The sequence below is a fragment of the Podarcis pityusensis genome (genome assembly GCF_964106645.2).
Source record: "Podarcis pityusensis genome assembly, chromosome: 4".
Classification (NCBI taxonomy): Eukaryota; Metazoa; Chordata; class Lepidosauria; order Squamata; family Lacertidae; genus Podarcis; species Podarcis pityusensis.
Genome location: NC_138027.1, coordinates 73107617 through 73127458, shown reverse-complemented (window position 1 = coordinate 73127458; position 19842 = coordinate 73107617). Strand labels below are relative to the sequence as shown.

At 43.1% G+C, this 19842-nt stretch overlaps 1 protein-coding gene across 2 annotated transcripts in view; it reads right to left on the bottom strand.

Moving 5' to 3' along the window:
- Nucleotides 1-363: 363 nt before the first annotated feature.
- The window catches only part of SLC9A7 (solute carrier family 9 member A7), a 52305-nt gene continuing 32826 nt past the window's right edge, over nucleotides 364-19842 (bottom strand). The window contains exons 11-17 of one of the 2 annotated variants that reach the window (XM_081001468.1): nucleotides 19702-19813; nucleotides 16354-16507; nucleotides 11218-11277; nucleotides 7941-8004; nucleotides 6943-7025; nucleotides 5510-5615; nucleotides 364-2230 (exon numbers count right to left, since the gene is read on the bottom strand). In XM_081001468.1, the coding sequence (XP_080857594.1) occupies nucleotides 1988-2230; nucleotides 5510-5615; nucleotides 6943-7025; nucleotides 7941-8004; nucleotides 11218-11277; nucleotides 16354-16507; nucleotides 19702-19813 (822 nt within the window). In that variant the 3' untranslated portion in view covers nucleotides 364-1987. The remainder of the gene's footprint in view (nucleotides 2231-5509; nucleotides 5616-6942; nucleotides 7026-7940; nucleotides 8005-11217; nucleotides 11278-16353; nucleotides 16508-19701; nucleotides 19814-19842) is intronic. The other variant, XM_081001469.1, reaches the window with a different exon arrangement.

Below are 19842 nucleotides of genomic sequence, written 5' to 3'. Positions count from 1 at the left end.
GCACTGTGTTATTATTGGATCATTTTTTAAAGAGTGTTTGGGAAGGACCACATCCTTCTAAGGATGAGAGACACATGCCATCACAGAAGGGATAAATGACATCTGGTTTTAAAGGGGTTTTTTATGCACTGACTTGGATCTGAGCCCCACTGAAGTCAGCAAAACTTGTCTTGAGTAAACATGCATCCCACCAGGCTACACTAGTTCACAGGGTGTAAATGAAAGCCTGAATGTACTGTAGTCCAGATTTCTTGTATGAACAGGTAGTGCCATTGATAGAAACGGAATAGCTTTCTTTAAAAACACCATGACGATCAACCTTCTTATCTGCAAATGTGTGTGCATAATCACAACAGAGAAGCAGAAGAGTTACAGACTTTTTATTACATCGACTGGGTTCAAATTTCATTTCTGCTTCACAAGCAGACTAAAAGAAAACAGCAAGTAAAAAATTGTCCTCATGGTAAGAAGAAAAGAACGATTTATTTTTTTTTTAATTTTCCTAAGCATTTTTCTTATGTTTCAATTACCAGGGTAGTCAGTTAAAAAACAAAACAGCCTACCCATTAAGAGTCAAAACATTACATTATTATTTTTTTAAAACCTGTTTTTATCAGCAAAGCTTCTTTTGAGGGAAGCAGCAAGGAACCACCTAATTGTGTCATGGGTGCCACTCATTCACAATTAGGACTGCCTGTGTTCTATTTGCAAACGAGCATCTCTGTGCCTTAAGCAAAGTCTTCCCTTTTCAGATTACAACATGATTTCTTTTCTTTTTTACAGAAAAGGCACTGCACTGTTTTTAATAGATCAGGTTCATAGTGCAATATGCCACTAACACACACACACACACACACACACACACACACGAACGAATGGACTTCTAACAGAGAAAGAGAAACATTTTTTGTTCTGATGCAAGCATCACATGAAGAGCTTTCACTTATGGCAGGCTCATTCATCCTCCTTGGTTAAGAGAATCGTAGCTTAAATCCAGACACCATACAGCAAGGATGGAGCATCTGTGAGCTTGCAACACCTATCACCCCTGACCACTGGCCATAATGTTTGGGGTTGATGGGCCCTGGAGGACAGGAACCCAAAACAGATTCCATCAATACTTCTTAATGTATAAGCTGCATTGCATTCATTCAACACTGTCTTCATAGTTAGAGGAATGTCACCACTGGTTGACTGATGCTTTCCTCCAAGTAAAGTCTAGGAGTTTATAGAACTAAGAGTTAAATTTTAAAAATTAGGTGGCGAACAGATTGGACTTTTTGCTTGTGATACAGCCAGAGGACTCTTAACAGAAATTCTCAATAAGAGATTAAGAGAAACGCACAGACTGCTTCTTTCCCCTTTTAGACACAGAATAATTTAATAGCAAACTTTACTTGCAAGGACGATTATAATTTTTTTCTTTCTTTTTAAATATCCCTTGAAATGTCATGGAGCTTTGTTTTTCAACAAGTCTCAGGAAATAAAACAACATTTGTGGGTGTGGTCACAACATAAAACATACACCTTTGCACCTACATTTCTTCAAGTATAAGTCAAACATTGCACCCTCTCTCAGTGATGACCGACCTCAACATCTCCTGCGCTTTCCAGGCTGAAAAGCTTTTAGTGGTTCTCAATTAGTTTAAACCACCATTACCATTAATTGCCTCATCTCACGAGGTGTGGCTCAGTAGAACAAGGCTCTTAAAACGTGCTACTTTTCATTTCAAGTATTCTTTTTAACAATAACCTGACCACTTTTTCACTTGTCAGGTATCTTCTAGACATTTGCCGGCATCTTGAAAGAAATTAAAGAGAAGAGATGGGGGGGGGGGGGCAAGGGCATCTTCAGACCTTAATAAAACCACTTGGACAACAGGCATGAATTCAGTTTGATAAGCCTCTCTGCCAGCTCCGAGGCCTGCAGGCATCTTTGATCTTTGGGTGTTGGGGGTCTATTGCTGCATTTTTACCAAGCCAGTCATCATGCATCCAGTGGAAACACTAGCCGGGTGCCTCTGCTCATCACCTCAGGCGCTTCTGTTCCCAGATCACGTTCCAGGGCCTCCTCTGAGCTGCTTTTTGTCTTCCTGCCATCAAGGCTGGTAACAGCAGCATGTGAACCCGAGGACCCGTTAGCAGTTATTGTCGTGTCCCCGTACGTCAGCGTCAGGTCGCTATCATTAAGGATAAAGTCAGAGTCTTCATCTCTAAGCTGCTCTTGGTTCTGCAGAAGAAAAACCACACAGATTTCCCAGTGTAAGTCGGTGCAAGTTACTAAAAAGCAAAACCAAAAATGCTGCGGATTTAAGACAAACAAGATTGTGACTGAAATCTTGAGCACAACTAACACACCAGTTATAAGCAATCAGCTGCATTCTTTTAGAAGTATCTTCACATTCAATAGCTCTAGAAAGAAGCGGTTTTAATGCAAAGATATTTGGGGGAGAGGGGTCACATGTGTCAGCCAGAAAGCTATAGACTGCCCATTTATCCTTTACTCTCATGCCTGCCACTGGTATGCAGAGTCTGACAACTTATCAACAATCTGATAATGCAGAGTACATCCAGCTTTGCTGAATTGTAGAGTTGGAAGGGACCCTAAGGATCATCTAGTCCAACCCCCTATAATGCAGGAATACGTAGCTATCCCATACAGGGATCAAACCTGCAGCCTTGGCGTTATCAGCACCATGCTCTTAATAGCTAGCAAAGCCCAGTTTAAAAGCAGCTGAAGCCAGAGCTCTTTGTCAACAGTGACAAACATGTCGGCAGCTCCAGCCTCCTTCCACACCTCAGGGCTTTTCCATTCTATTGAGTTTAAATGAAATTGTTTCTAGTGCCCACGCTGGAGTTTCTGATAGTGAGATGAAAGGGATCTAATGGTGTATGGAGCAAAGGGAAGGGGGAACCATTTGCAAAGGTAGCTTGCAGACTAGCGGCGCCAATGCAGTTCCAGGTGAAAAAAAGAGGCAAGTTAGGAGATAAGTAGTTTCCTTAACAATTATTTCCTTTCCCGAAGAGAGATTTGGGGAGACTTTCACACATTTTGGCTTGCCAGATAAAACATTCCTCCCCCTGAATGCTGTTGCCGGGGGTTCTTCTGACTGCCCCCAAGAGCCAATTATTTTTTTTTGGGGGGGGAGGAGGGGGGGAAGTGCCACTGCACAAAGAGAAGTCCTAGTCCTTCTGCTGATGGGGCAGTTGCATTTTCCTGGACTAGACTAGATGGTCCTCAGGGTCCCTTTCCAACTCCAAAACTCTATGAACACATGGTTCCTCCCCACCAGGAGTACTTTGCAATAAACAGGACTTTACCTCAACCCATGTTCTTCACCAAACATTCCCTTTGCTAAGTTTGGTTTATCCTAGAGCAAGCTATAAAACTGCAGCCAAGTGGGCCACAAATACCACTTACAAAAAACACACCCCCAGCTATAACTGACAGCGTTGCTCAGGATTATGCTGTCTTGAGGCGGAAGGGACAAGCGAATACTTCAGATGGAGCTCAAGTAATCTGAAACATTCTTTTGAAAGAGGCCAAAACATGGATCCCTGGGGACTTGAAAATCTTCCAAAAATAACCCTAAAACGGCCTCTCAATTCCTTACTTCTCAAGTGAGTTTAAGATATGCTATCTGCAAGAATGTGTTTGGGTTCAACTTTTACTCATCCTGTTAAATATATATTTAAATATACCCACCCACCCACCCCCAGGATGGAGGCATTCCTGAAACTGGGTATGCTACAGTAGCCACATGGACATTTTCCTTTATATTTTCATATGTTAACTCCTCAGGGTAAGCCCTCAGTGAAAGAGAAGTGTTTTAGCAGAACTGACACTTCAATGTAATTTTTTAAGTACTTAATCTTCCTCATTAAAGAAGAAAAGCAGGGGCTGCAGTGCAAGTCAATATTACAGGAACCCCGCAGCTAACGAAGGATTGAAACCTGTGCCATTTTCGGGACTAATGAAATCGACTCATGCAACTCAGTTCCCAGTCTGTGGAACGCAGTCCAAGCTAAATACTACCTGTGCAATTTAAAGCTCTTGCAGAGTTTCCCCCAGCTTCCTGTTAGTTTTGTGCATGTACACAAACAAACCTCAGCACGAGACCACAGATTTTGGCTGTCCTTGGTAGCCAGCAATTTTTGGCTGCTATCTCTTCCTCTCCCCCAAGCCTCTCGCTTTGCATTCAGATCTGCAGGTGATCAGAATCCACCTTGCTGCTTGGGAAAGCTTTCAAAAGCACAGTTACAAAGGAGTTCGCCATGCCTTGAAGGCTTTCCAAGGCAGCAAGAAAGATTCTCATCGCTTTCAAGTGCCTTCAAATCCCGGCTGCCTCCCACCCACCGAAACATACCAGAGGACGGGTGGGAGGGGAAGAATCTGCCTCACTTGCCCTTCACAGAGCAAGTAGAGTCTCCTTCCCCAACTCTTGAGTTCTCAGCAAACTTTGAACCTCGCCTAGAACAGCTCTCCAGTTAAGTCGCTTTTTAAAAGCTAAACACATAGCCATGGGTATGCTACATGACTGAATCCCAATCGCAAATATTTATACCGATTGTCTCTCAAATCCAATTGAGGACCTTAAAAACAGCAAGACCTCCAACACAGGGATGTTGTGGAACTCCTAAAGAGTTAACAGAGTCGCTTATTCCAAAGTTTCTCTCGTGTCACTGTGCAAATAGCACAGAGCATCTGCTGAAAATGGTCCATTCTTAATAAGGTGGTGCCACAGAGGACCCAACTGTCAGGGCTGGAGTCAGGTACAGGTCAGCAATAAAACAATAAAGCAACTGAGGCCTGTGCAGTTGACTCTTTATTCAAGGGAGCAAATCACAGCTCACGTCTCAGAAACACTTTCCAGGAGATCTTGCCCCAATGAAGCAGTTGTAAGGACCAAAGGCTTTCTAACACTCCTTCCCCAGGAGCCTAAGGCTTTGCCTTCTTCCTCTCATTCCTCTGCCCTCATCATTTCTCTCCATGTTCTGGGGGAGTGGGGAGCTGGTTGCTACAGGAGGGGGAGACTCCCTGTTCTCTTCCACAGCCTCTTGACCCCTCTCCTCTCCAGACTCTTCCCGCTCACTAAACCCTGTCGCCCCTCCTGTTCCCATTACTTCCCCACCTTCCTGTCTGCTCCTTCTCCCTCTGACCACTTGTCCCACCACCAGTCCCCTAGGTCTGAGCCTTCCTCCCTTGGGGCTGCCTCCCACCACTCCTCTTCATCCAGCCAGTCTTACGACGTCAGCATTCTGAATGATTTCCATATCTACCCAAAAGAATGGAAATCCATGTTCTGATATCCTCTAAAAACCTACTGCACTCAGGTGTTCCTTCAGTCATAAATATACCAAAAGCAACATCTCATATAGCATTTATTGGAATGTATCAGAATATGTGTTGCTTCTATTGCATTTCAGAGCACTGCAGTGTGTGCCCAAGTTTTTTTTACTCTAGCTAAAGAAAACACTTTTGTTAACCAAATGGGGAAAACACACTGACCTCATAAACCTGGGGAGTCGTTAAGCAACGTGCTATCAAGCCGCACCAACTTGGAAGAGTCGTAACGAGCGGAGGGCCACTGTGTGTGAGAATGGGCTTGAGGTAACTTTTAATGCATTGTTAAGGAAAAGAAACACGCCTTAGTAAAAACGATTTAAAAAAAAATACTTCTACCCCGATTCATCACGGCTATATTCTTTTTTTTAATTGCTTTTGTAAACAAGTTTTTTTAAATTAAAGTTTTCTTGGTTTACAAAGGTATGCGCAATGTCTCTTTTTTCAGGTTACATTTTCCATAGGTCAGTTTCATTTGTTGAGATATTAGGGTTACATTAGGAAGAAAGGGGGGGGAGGTGGAGGGGGGCATGTAAGTGGGGGTGGGGTGGGGAGGCGATGTTTCTAATCTGCTTAATGTATGTGTGGGGTTTTGTGTCAGTGTCATTTGTGTGGGTTCTCTTTGCTATTCACTTGTGTTCCTTTGGTGGTGAGAGACATTGGCGTTGGCCATGGGTGTGGTTGCTTGTTTGTGATTGGCTGTGGTAGACTTTGTTTTTGTGTGGGAGTGGGGTGGGTGGGTGTTTTTGAATTAGGTTAGCCATATTGATTCGTATGCTGTTGGTGGATTCTTGTCGTTGTCTTGTTGGGCTGTGTATGTGATAAAGGGAAGCCATACCGGGGTGAAGGTATCTTCTTCTATTTGTCCCCGTGTCACATGCCATTATTTCAAAGCTGCCTGATCAGGGGGCTTAGAGGCAGCCGGCGTGTTCATGCAGAAAAAGCTGGACATGGCACCTGGGCAACAGCTTTTCCTCGCCACTGTTGCAACACGCAGATCAGGACGCTGTGTTGTGCAACGCTAGTCTGTTTCTGGCATTGGCTAGCATTAACCTCACTCTTCATATGCCCTGAAGAACGAGACGATGTGTCATGCTCTGTGTTGCGACACTGGCTTCATGAAGCCATCAGAGGAAGGCTATTTCCAGATTTCGTTCCGCATGTGAAGATGATTGTGTGACTGGGGAAGGTTAGGGAGAGAGGTAAAGGGTAAAAAGGTTGGGATCAGGAAAGCCACCTGGCTCTTCTGGTTACCCAAATTCTTCCTGGCTGACCGGCCTTCTGGGAAGTAATCTTTTTATTGATGCTGGGCTCTGGCAACTTCCCTCCTCCCTCCATTTCTTGGAGTTTCCTATTGCTGGTTAGGCCATTTGTGAGTTAAGTGGTGCCTTCATTTCATGGAATCATTGCGTTGGAAGGGACCCTGTGGGTCATCTAGTCCCAACTCAGCGCCACACTCTAACCAACTGAGCTATTTGCCCATTGCTCCTGCTGGAGCACTCTCATCCTAGCTGCCCACTCTCATCCTAGAGACCAGCTATAAAGAGCCAGTGGCTACCTCTTGTTTGAAGCGCTTTCTAACAGCTCGAAAAGGATACTTGTGGTCAAAGCTGTACCACAGCCTGAAGATCCAAACACTTTCCTGTTTTGTCCGGTTCCTTCTTTCGGCATCTGGACCCTCCTGTCAAGAAGACAACCAGTTTTATATATAGAAATACAAAGAGGTGAACCCTTTGGCACAGCAGTACTTGAGCTTCACTGAGCAATTGCCAGTGAGTCAAGCAAGAACACCTTCGCCCCCAAGTGAAGATGTAGTCTTCACTTTTGTTTGGAATGGAAAATGGAAGAGATGGTGACCATGAGCCATATGGACCTACGCAAAGGAGGAACAGATATAGGACGTTTCTCTACTGGGCATTAGCTCTGTCCCTTATGCTCCCCTTCATGCTATGTTACCAAGCCTACACATGTCCCCGATCACATGTTATATGCCAACCTGCATTGTAACATATGTACCTAGAGATGTGATATTTGTTATCTACCTTGGGCCTGGAATCATGGTGCTCCAGGAGGAAATTGCATTGCATTTTAACTATCAAATTAGCAAAAAGATTACTGAGCATATTTTGAATGCAATATTGTGATGACGAATAGAATGATGGAATGGACAAAAGCACCAAAATTGTTACAGAGAGGAATCCTTTAGTCCAATTTGCCTAAATCTGAATGCCATACTTCCCCATTTGGTCTGGGCTTGCCCCTAATTGACCTGAGCATTGTTTCATTTTCTTAAATATCCCCCAGTGTTGTCCCAAATCCTAGCAGTAGAAAACCCCCAAAGACTCTGCATCCTTTTTGCTGCTTTTGAATCTCTTCTATATAGCCATTTGCTATGCCCCTTTAGTAACCAAGAAGAAACTGATTTGAATGAGCTCAGGTTTCCAGTAACTGCAACTTTTGCTCTGATTTTCATGTGATAAAAGAAAGTAATAAGAGACCTTATGGACTTTGGCCTCTTGCATGCAATTAGCACTCTTGATTTGTCGAAGTACGATTCCAGCATCTCATTAACCTATGGAGAAAGGTAGCTACTCACTCCTTGAAGAACTTGAAAGCTGTCGTTAGTGGGTGGCGGGTCTTGATCTGGATCAACTCCAACTCTGCCAAAGAACAAAACAAAACAACATCAAGGGGAGGATGCAGAATACTGTTGTGCTTAAGTGAACTTGAAATGCCCTTTAAACTGGGCTTGGCGCCATTGTAAAAGGGTGGCTGAACACTTTACGGTGCAAGAAGTTTCAGAAAGATTATTGTAATCTACAGGATTCTATGCAGCCACTGTCAGGATAAGCCCCATCACACCAACTACTGCAAGTTGAACACTGCTGCCAGATTTAAAAACTCTGGGCAAGGAATCACTTTATAAAGGTGCAGTAGCATATTATTTTGGAGAGAGAGAGAATGCTGATTGTCATGTCCAGTAGCTTGGAGCATCACATCAGCTTGTTTTCCTTATATGATGTAATAGGTAGATTACAATTCCTCTGTTATGTTATGATGGGTTCACGACATATTTATTTTTTTATATTTATATCACATGTTTCTTCTGACATAAAACCATATCTATATCTATATATCTTTCTATCTCCCAGGTAGTCACCCATTCAGGTACTGACCAGACCCAGATCTGCTTAGTTTCAGCAAGATGTACTTAAACTTCATCTGCCTCCTTTTTTTTGGCCGGTGAGACAATGGGACATTGGTATAAAATCAGGGTTTCCCAAACTTGGGTCTCCAGCTGTTTGTGGACTACAACTCCCATCATCCCTAGCTAGCAGGGCAAGTGGTCAGGGATGATGGGAATTGTAGCCCCAAAACAGCTGGTTTGTGACAGTTTTGAAGGTTCAGATACTTTGGGTGAAAGGAGCCGCAGGGCAGAAGCAGAGAGTTAAGATCCCGTTGCTTAGAAACCCAAGAAGAGATCAGTTCGCAGAAGGTTACAAGAGAGCAGACCACGAGGAAGTTGTTTTTCAAAACAGCACACGTTTTTAAAGCATGGAAAGACAAAGCCATCAGTGACCAAGCAGAACACAGCAAATCCAAGTATAGGGCAAATAAGGTGTCAGTTCCCCTGCTGGATAATGTTCAATCAACCACATGTCCCAGAAGGACAGAATAGGACAGTTACAGTTCTTGATTTCTCCAGCTGAACGTTCTCAAGTGGCAGGACCAAAAGAGAGTAGGTTTTTTTATATATAGAATACAAAGAGGTTAACCCTTTGGCACAGCAGTTCTTGAGCTTCGCTGGGCAATTGCCGGAGAGTCAAGCAAGAACAGCTTCACCCCCTGCCAAGTCCCAACTGAAGATGGTAGTCTTCACTTTTCGTTTTCTTAAGTACTGTCAGTACTGGTCCATAGAGGACTGTTTGCTCCCATACTGCATTTGGGGGAAAGAGGCAAGGGTACGCACTTTCTAAAATCACTATGGCAAGCTCCTCGTGTTGATGATTTTCTTAGTGTACCCAATAGAGTAAAATCCCTTCAAACAACAGTTTGTATTTCCAAAAAGAAAAGGGGGAAGAAGCCCTCACTTTTGAACATGGTCACCTCTTCAATTCCCCTCCCCCCACTTCCCACAATTCTTTCGTTGCCTGAAAAAGTATCTTCTCAACTTACTTTCGTATCCCTTTCCATTACGCAACTGCTATTTCTTGGAAGCACACAACTACCTTGTTACAACAGCTTCGCCAGTTACCAGTCTGTTTCTGGGGATAACTCAAAGTACTGATAAGGAACTACAAAGCCCTTCAAGACTTGGGAATGGTCTACTTGGTTATAAATATGGTCATCTCCCCACATCAGCCTGTCCAGGTTTTCAGGTGTTCGAGAGAAACTCCTCTTCCTGTCCCACCAAAGCTTGACGCATACTTGGTGGACGCCAAATCAAGGTGCTTCTTGGTGTGGCAGCTTCTAAACTCTAGAACTGCTTCCCAAGCAAAACCTATCTAACCCCTTTTCGGATGACCTTCCGCTCACAAAAATCTGCTTCGGAAGGTTGAGGAAATCTTCAGAACAGCAGAGGAAAAGCAGGGATTAGTAAAAATCACTTTGTCTTGTTCTTACAGCAGGAACCTCCACCTTCCACAAAAAGAAGGAGATCCTCCATTCATGGAAGGGGAACGCTGCAACCAACCCTTTTACTTTTAGGTGCCTGGAAGTCCTTAATTAAATGCAAATTTAAATAACAATTCCCTCCCTGTGTTTGTCCTTTGAAAATGGAAGTGGGTATTGCATCACATACCAGCTAAATACCACCCTAACTAGATCTTCCAAAAACCTTTACAGTACAATCTTATGCACCGACTCCTCAGTGCGTAATGACTCAGGGTTGCAATACCTTCAAGGACTGCCTCTCCTCATATGAACTGACCCAGACCCTGCAGTCATCATCTGAGGCTCTTCTTCACGTGCCTCCTCCAAGAGAGGTCCAGAGGGTAGCAACATGAGAACAGGCCTTGTCTGTGGTGGCTCCCCATTCATGGAATGCTTTCCCCACAGAGGCTCATCTGGCACCTTTGTTACATATCGTTAGGCACCATGCAAAAACATTCCTCTTCTCCCTGGCCTTGGCTAATTAAACAACCTATGGCCTTTTAAACTGTAGGGGGGTATTGTTTTTGTTTGGTACCATGTTATGTATTGTTGTGTTTTTATATTGTAGTAGTAGTAGTAATAATAATAGTATTAATAATAATAATAATAGCCTTTTGTGTTCAATTTTAAGTAAAAAAACAAAACAAGCTGGTTGCACCCCAGTATAACGTTCATACAAAAAAAATCTCTTAATGCAAATATTTGTGTTTGCTTAGAATTGATGTTCCGGAAGGATGTTATTAGGACAGTTACTAGGTAGTCAACCATTATGGGATTCTTTTGTGTACACTGTGCTTAAGAAACAAATGTCAATTTTCCAGATCAGACTGGCTTGCTTTAATACGCTATAATGAAGCATAACATTCTTGGTGCTTCACAAGAACAGCACAGCAAAAGCTCAGGTATTAATTCAGAAAGTTCTAATTTAGCCAAAGTACACGCCACGATTTCTATCTGAATTGCAAGACTTCCCTAGAATGCATGTTTACATTCTAAATCTGTGCACTCCTTTTAACTTATAGGTTAAGAGACTGTAGATAACAGCTACTGCATTCTTTCAACCCACATGAAGCAAGGTTTGCAGAAAATCCAGGAATCCTGCAGCATTAAGAGGCAAGACATGCAACAGCAGACAGAGAGTGCATACACCTTAGGTTAGAAAGATGAAGAAAGCCAAGCGTCAGGTAAAGCTCATTACCAATGGAACTATTATTTGTCACCTGAAGTACAGCCAGCGGCTTTCATTCATCTCTTCCACCGATGGAACATGTTCGCCAACTCTAGTACAGCACAAGAATGGAATTTATTTAATTATAGATTTTTACCCTGCCTTCCACCCCACCCCTCCCAAAAAGTTTCTTAGGGCAGCTTTATGCACACACATACACACACACACACACACACACACAACCATAATACTAAAATGTTAAAAAACAAAACAAAACACCTCAATAAAATCAGAAGAGAAATGCTAGTGTAATACCAATTCCATCATTCTTGCGGAAATAATAAATGTTTTAGGCATACGCAGCAGGCAACACTCCAGGGTGCAACAACAAATATGCTCTCTCTCTCTCTCTCTCTCTCTCTCTCTCTCTCTCTCGTTGCCACTCAAACAAGCCCCTCCCTAGGGCCTCAGCACATTTGCAAACACAAACATAAAAAAAAAACAAGTGTTATACACTTAAAAGGAAAGCCAGAAAGTAAGGACAATGCAGCAAACCAGACGCCTATGGCTGCAATTCCTATATTCTACAGCAGGCATAGGCAAACTCCAGCCCTCCAGATGTTTAGGGCTACAATTCTCATCATGCCTGACCACTGGTCCTGTTAGCTAGGGATGATGGGAATTGTAGTCCCAAACACCTGGAGGGCTGGAGTTTGCCTGTGCCTGATCTACAGTCTTCTTAGGTTCCTCTTCACTCAAGCCCTCTGCTTGTAACTCCTTCCCTCCTGACTCTTCCCTCAGTGCTTCTCTGCCAATTTATGTGGAACACAGTCTTCTCCTTCCACCCCCCTCCTTTTTTCCTGGTTGCAATCTCCTTTCTTGACTCCTGCGCGTTCTCCCAAATGCCCTTTGCTTCTCCCCCGTCCCCATTTTGTCTCTCCCACTCCCCTCAAGGTCCTCTTTCTCAGGTTTCTACTCCCTTCCCGTGCTTGTAAACCCCAACTCTGATTTTCCAGTTTAACTTCCCCGTTCCTGCTCAGTACTGCCACGTGACCATAGCTTAGTGGCAAAACAAGGTGGGGAAAAACAAACCACAAAGAAAACCCAATATATATCTATACAGGCATATGCCCTAACCTTCCTGCTGGCTAAACTGACACATTCAGAAACTGACGCTTCCTGCGGAAGAAAGCTCAGCTAGATGGCTGAAGATTCTAAGAATGTTCTGATAAGCAGAACTAGATTCTGATCTAGCAGAACTAGATCTTCTTACATGCTAGGATCCCCATGCACATTATGGATGGACTAGATTTAGATGTGACTGTTATGGCACAGACAGACTGTGGCAGCCAGGTCATATAGTTTCAAATGATGGTGTATACTCAAACACAAGAGGAGTTTCTTAGTAAATGATAACTAATAAGGACTCGAGAGTATAGCAGTGTCATCAGCAAAGACAAGAAAGGGTGCAACTGCCCTTCTATCGCATTCCTTGACCCCAAAGTGTCCTAATTGTATATCGTGCTGCAGCTCCCCTGACCTCTTATACGTGAAGGGAACTATTTGGCTCACACAAAAATGCAGAAGAGAGACTGAAACCCTTGTGTTCATGGGACTTGGATTCAGTTAGTTGCACAAGCAGAAGCTTGGCATGTGCAATTGCCTCAAAACAGCAAAATGAACCAAGGCAAAACTTGGTTTAGAACAACTTGCCAGCTTCCCCCTCCAAGGGCTCAGCGCTCCAGTCTCCAGCGGCCTTCAGAGAAACAGTGCCCATGGCCAATGAGCATATTCATAGAGAATCACAGAACTGTAGTCCAACCCCTGCAATGCAGAAGTCTTTTGCCCTATGTGGGGCTCCTGAGATTAAGGGTCTCATGCGCTACTCATTGGACTGTTTTTGGAGTTCCCCAGCCTCTGTGGGATTTTTTTTTTTCTCTTTTAAAAAACTGTACTTCTGCAAACCTTGGAGTTTCCTCAACATTACTGATACACCCTCCATGTGTGTATGTGTGGTGCTGTTTTGACTACATAAGCAATGGAATTCACAGTGTAAACATTGAAAATGGAGGAAATTACAGACACTTCAAATGTATCCATTTCGTTTCCATACCCCAATATGTCCCCCCACCCTCTAAAAAGACCAAACATATAATAGATGTTTAAGGCAACTGCTTGTTTCCAAAAGCAATCGTTTTAAAAACGAAAGTTCATTTTCGTTAGGTCATAATGAACACCAGAATTTAGCTGCAGTTTAGTTTAATTTCTTCTGAGAACTACCAGGAAAACTAGCTTAGTCAGCTGTTTTCTGCAGAAGAAAACGCTGCCAGTGGTTTTTTGGTTTCCTGGCTCAAGCCCCTTCTCTCTGAAGATGGGTGAACTGCAAAAGGTTTTGAAGACAACCGGATTTTAAGCTCTCCTATTCAGGCATTACTTAAAATGTAACTGCACTCACTGCATACAGACTAGTGGGTCACAACAGACAGTTATAACCTTGTTACAGATAGCCATGTCACAATAGCCGCTTGATGTCATGCATTTATTTAGAAGCTGGGATAGTTCAGTCAGTAGAGCATGAGATTCTTAATCTCAGGGTCATGGGTTTGAGCCCCATGTTGGGCAAAAGCTTCCAGGGGGTTTGGACTAGATGACTTTCCTGGTCCTTTCCAACTTTACCATTCTAAGTCCCCCAGAGTTCAAACTGCTAAGTGTGGGTAGGACTGTAGCAGTGCATTGGCACTATGTCTCATGGAAGTGCTATCTGTAGTTTCCACATTTGTTCTTGCTAGCGATAGTTTGAAACAGACACTGCACCTTCAGCCAGACATAATTCTTCCAGCAAACATTACAGTACCCCAGCGTTGGGGAACCTGCACGTTGCTGTCCAACTCCCATCAGTCTCAGCCAACACACCCAATGGTCAGGGATGATAAGAGTTTAGTCCAACAGCATCTAAAGGGCTACAGGTTGTGTACCTCTGCAGCAAACTGCCAGGCATGCGAAGTCAAGACCAACCTTCCAATTCCTACTGTGCAGAGTCCTGAGCGTCTAATCCTCAGCTATCAGCCACTATCCCACTCTCTTGCAATGTACAGAGAGACATTTTCTGCAGCAGGATCTCGATGAACAGGCAACTCTCTTTCGCATGGTATTTTAATGTTGCGCATGACTGCCACCTCCTGGACTGAAGGTTTCATCTCATGCAGCCTCATCTGCACTTTGCAGGAAAGCATGGCTGTTTAAAAGTGGTATGATAATGCAGATGGGGGCTTGCAATTATTTTTTCTGCAGCTCTAAGGTCAAATTTAGCACACTGAGGTTAGCAGACCTAATCAAAAGGAAGATATGTTACACTGAACTGTATATAGAGTTCCAGAATGCTCGTCCAATATTGAAGTACATTCCCATGCCTGTGGCACAAACGAAAGGACTGTGACACTTGTTTCCAGGAAGGGTACCAATATTAAGTTTGAAATCAGTGGCCCAGCCTCTCACTCCTTCAATTCAGCACAGCGATCAATCCTGACTTAAATATTTCCTATTCAGCGTGCTAAGAGCAAATACAGCAACAAATAAGTGTCAGACCTGGTAAACCAGTCAATGTCAAGAAAGCCTACCTAGCACACTCAAGGAAGAGCTCACATTCCAGTTTCCTACAGCATGGACAGACACATCCATAACTGTAACTGCAAAGCTAAGCCGTTTTTTCCACTAAGTGTTTTGTTTTGTTTTTTGCTTCCCATCCAGATGAATGCTTGAACACAACCTGGTGCATAACTAATGGTGAACTTAAAAAAATCCTTCCAGTAGCACCTTTAAGACCAACTAAGTTAGTTCTTGGTATGAGCTTTCGTGTGCAAGCACACTTCTTCTGAAGAAGTGTGCTTGCACACGAAAGCTCATACCAAGAACTAACTTAGTTGGTCTTAAAGGTGCTACTGGAAGGATTTTTTTATTTTGACTATGGCAGACCAACACGGCTACCTATCTGTAATGGTGAACTTGTAAGAGAGAGCCAGGAAACATTCAAAAACATTGCTGGGTTAGGCAAAGGGGTGAGGGAAGGAAATGGCACTTTTGCAACATCTTTGTTTATGATACACTGGCAAGAATACAGAAAACCAAACAGTTCTATTTAGATAGCAGTAGGCTTGTAGGAGAGCCAGTGTGGTGTAGTGGTTAAGAGCGGTAGACTCGTAATCTGGTGAACCAGGTTCGCGTCCCCACTCCTCCACATGCAGCTGCTGGGTGACCTTGGGCTAGTCACACTTCTCTGAAGTCTCTCAGCCCCACTCACCTCACAGAGTGTTTGTTGTGGGGGAGGAAGGGAAAGGAGAATGTTAGCCACTTTGAGACTCCTTCGGGTAGTGATAAAGCGGGATATCAAATCCAAACTCTTCTTGTTATGAAAAGCCATTTAGCACAGTACAGAACCAGAGTCCTCTTCTTGTCAATGGGCTTCCACAACCCCTATTGACCTCATTGGAAACTTATGAAAATGGGAAATTACTAGATGACAAATTAAGATCAAACAAGATCACAAGAAGTACACTACAAACTACAAGCAAATTTGCCAATTCCCCAGCATCTGACTACATATTGCTCCCACGCCAGAAACTGTATGTTGGGAAAGTACAAAGCCTATAAATAATTAACTTGCAATAGAAGAGTAAAACAGTCCCCGCCCCTTGCACAAATGTTCTGCTTGTATGTATCGCCTTACAGAAACGTATCTGAACTGTGCCAGGCAAACAGGAAATAAATGTGTTGCTCTACTGATTGCAGAGGAAGGTTCTTAAATGCCCCGCATCCCTTGTAGGATATATGAGCTTCTCATGTTATTTGATAAGCACCAGCATCCCACAAGTTATAACAGAGGATAGGGTTCTGCTATTTAACTGTGGCCACTTATTGTGAGCTACCACGATCTTGGTAACCTAACCCTGCAAAAATCCCACACAGACCTCAAACATGACTAGGTATTAAGAAGCAAGCAAAATGCTCAACCCCTGAATGAACAGCAAGATTTTGCTGTTATAAGCAGTTATTCTCCTATGATGCAAAGCCAAACATCGAATGCATATGACACTGATTTTGTACGTATCAAGCAGTTCGCGTTATTTCCTTGTTATTTAAGAAATGTGAACGTGACGCTGAAAAAGGTACAGTTTAGATTCAACATGGGCACCTTATATTTAGCCATGAGAGCATGGGCGTTGTCCCTCCGCCAATGATCCAAACAGTGAAGAAGACAATGAGGAGTGTGGTGGAGAACATCATCTGATGAGAATAAGTTGCGGTGTCTCGTATGGCTAGAGCAAATGCCATGGCTCCTCGAAGTCCTGTAGATAAACAAGTGAGAGGGATGTAAAACCTGACAACACAAGAGCTGTTTTGTATGATACTTCCCCCTCAAACATAGAGTTGGAACGCTAAGGTGTTTTCGTCCCAAGTCATATAGACTTGGGGGGGAGCAGTAAACATAAGAAGCACATCTAGTCCAGTATGAATCACATGGACCAGCCATCTCTCTCTTCAGGTCTTCGTCAAGCAGAGAGTCTTAGCTGCAGACGCTGGGACATTCTGCAAGCAACACAGATATTCTACCGCTGAACTATGGCCCTTCCCCAAGAGGATATGTCTCTTCAGCTTACTGTTAAGGGCTGTTGGCATTCCATTCCAAAAATAAGCTGTCAGTTCCCCATTAAGATGCCCTAAAATATGCTCTCTGAGTAACTAATTATGTTATGCAAAGGAAGCAGGTTTCTGCTCAAGTCTCTTGAGAGAGGTTATTAATCAGTGGAGCGACAAGACATGTGCAACATGTGCAACAAAGAGCAGTTGATACAACATCACAAGAGCCACAGGGTAGAGAAACACAAAACCCGTCCTCCCTGTCCTGAGCCCCTATAAGGCATTTATTTCTTTTTATTTCTTTTTATTTTTTTAAAATGATATTTATTGGGGGAAAAACTTTTTTTTTTAAGTTACAAAAGAAAAACAAAGTGGAAAAAGAGAAAAACAAACCACTTCCAACAATACGAATACAAATTCAAAATAAGAAAGAAAACATAAAAAAAAACAAAAATACACCACAAACATTTAAAAACATTTAAAAACAAACCCATTATTCTCAAATCCTCAACTGTCATTTCCTTCTTTCTTTGACCTCCTCTTCCTCCCTTTCTTTGTATCCTAGTTGTTAATTATCACAGCAAATCCTTTCCATATGTCATAATATTCTGTCATTACATTACCTTAAACTATTTTAATCTTATCTTTCTATAAAAAAAACCTTGAAACTTAAAACTTAAATCTTATCCTTACCAACTTCTCATAACCATAATATTCTTTCATAATTCTTTAAACATTTTTACTAAAGCCGAGTAATTTCATTCCAACATTTTTCTAACATTCATCAATTTTATAAAACAGTCCTAATAGTAAAAAAAAGAAATAAAAACAAATCCAATCTTCATCCAGCGTCCCTTCCTCCTGGTCCCGGGTTTTGTCAGTCCTTATTATCCCATCGATCTAGCGCATTAACCTGGCAACCTTATATCCGAGGCCCTTAAGTCTCTTCCATGTCCCTTCCGCAGCTCTTCTTCATATTTGTAACTGTATTTTCCCTTGTCTCCTGCTTGTGGGAACTCCAGCTTGGCAATATTTTTGACCCTTCTCGACAGATCAGCCCCTTTTCCATATTCGACACTAAATTCCATGTGGTATTTAAAAACATGTTTCAAAAACCCTCCAAAATTAAGAGCCCCTACAATCCCAAACATCTCCCGGCCCACTGCCAGATTTGAAAAGTCCTAACATCCCTGCATAGGGGGGTCAATCCAGCCCCCCATTTCCAAGCCAAACCAAACTTTTTCTTTCCAAATCTGGCTTTTTCCAAGTTCATTTGTCAAATCCAAAAGCTCATATTCCTGTTGGGCCTGTTCTGTCAGGACACACTCCTGATTTAATTCCTGGGTGGGCTCCACATATTTTCCCACTGTCTGTTCAAAATTTCCCACTGCCTGTTCAAAATTTCTAGTTGAATTCGCCATCAAATTCATCTTGTCATGTAACTGTTCCAGTAGGGCATTTGTTTTATATAAAGCACGCAACAGAGCTTCTGAATACATTGTCCTGCAAGGTCAAATGTCTATTCCCACGATTGTAATCTGTAACAGCTGCCGGCTCCCTGGAATTGGTTACAGTTTCACAGTCTCCCTCTAGGGAGAAAACTTCTATTTCTTCTTGCGACAAAGTTTTCCTTTTTGAGATATTTTGTCAATATTTGTTCCTTTAAACTGCGAAGAGAAACAGTGGAATCACTATGTTTATCTTCTTTTAGCTATCTGTCAAAAACGTTTATCTCTGGTCAATGAGCTTCAAACGTCAGTCCTGACACCCCGCTCCAGGATCAGGACGGTGGAAAGTTACTTTACTTTAAACTCACTTCTGCAGGTTTAAACAGTCCGAAAAAGATCCCCCTTCTTCTCCTGCTGTCGAAGGGGGGTTCCACAATTTTAAATGATGAAATCCAATCCTTTAGAGGCGATTTTCTGAGCTCTAGTTTACGTTGTCTTTGCTTTATTCTGTCTACAAAAGAACGGAAGGCTGACTTCCTGTTTAGACCTTCCCGTTTCAGTACCAAATTGAAATAAATTTTTAAGTCCAATTCCTTTCTGCTCGCAAGTCCTTATTTAAAGTCCAGTTGTTCAAAGTTTAAGTACTCACAGGTGCTTATTTTAGAATCCAAATTGTCCCAGGAAAAAGGCAGCGCTCTCCGGCAACGGCTATGCGGCTTCGCTCCACGGAAATAGCAGTTGACTCACAGCACCGCGCCACTTCCCCCTCTTCACTTCGGAGCCCGTTAGTGGGCTCCTTTGCGAGTTGGGGGGGCGCTAAAGGTGCCCGCCGAGTCCCATGGTCACAGGCTTCATCCGCCTGTGATTTTTAAAAGGGTCCCCGCTTCGCCATAGTGGAGAAGACCCGTTTCGTGCGGAGCTAGTCCCTCCAGTTCAGAGGGAGTCCGCCATTGCTGATGGCGCCACCCCGGAAGTCTCTATTTCTTTTTATTATTTTAGATATCCATCCAAGGTGGCAAGCAGCATTACAACTGTATCCAAGGCCTGCTCTGGCTCCCCCCCCCACCTCTTCAAACCTTTCTGCCCTACAGCACTTCTCAAGAAGTGGGGGGGTATAAATAAATCCGATGGACTTTACATGAAACACTGAAGTTATTTATTGAAAAAATAGTCACCCTTTGTGAAGTTTGGTGTGTGTGTGTGTGTGTGTGTGTGTGTGAGTGAGAGAGAGAGAGAGAGAGAAGAGGAGGCCCTTGAGGGGCATGCTAGGTAGGAGGAGACAAGCCCAAATCAATAAAAATACACAGCAAACTGAGGTTCTCCCCCCCCCCAAAAAAAAATCCTGCCCCCCTCCCACAAAAACCCTGGCTATATATCTGTGATACCTGTATCTACAGATGGGAACTTTGTGTTGTAGATGAGATAAGATTACAAGCTTCATCTTATCATCTTACCTGAAAACATCAGCATGTGCTGGAAATTCCAGCTGATCTTGTGCCTTCTGCCCAGATTCAAGAAGAATGAAAGAGGGTAGATGTGTGCAGCTCGTCCCAGGAAAACAGCTATCTAACAGCACCTTTTGGTTAAGGATCCAA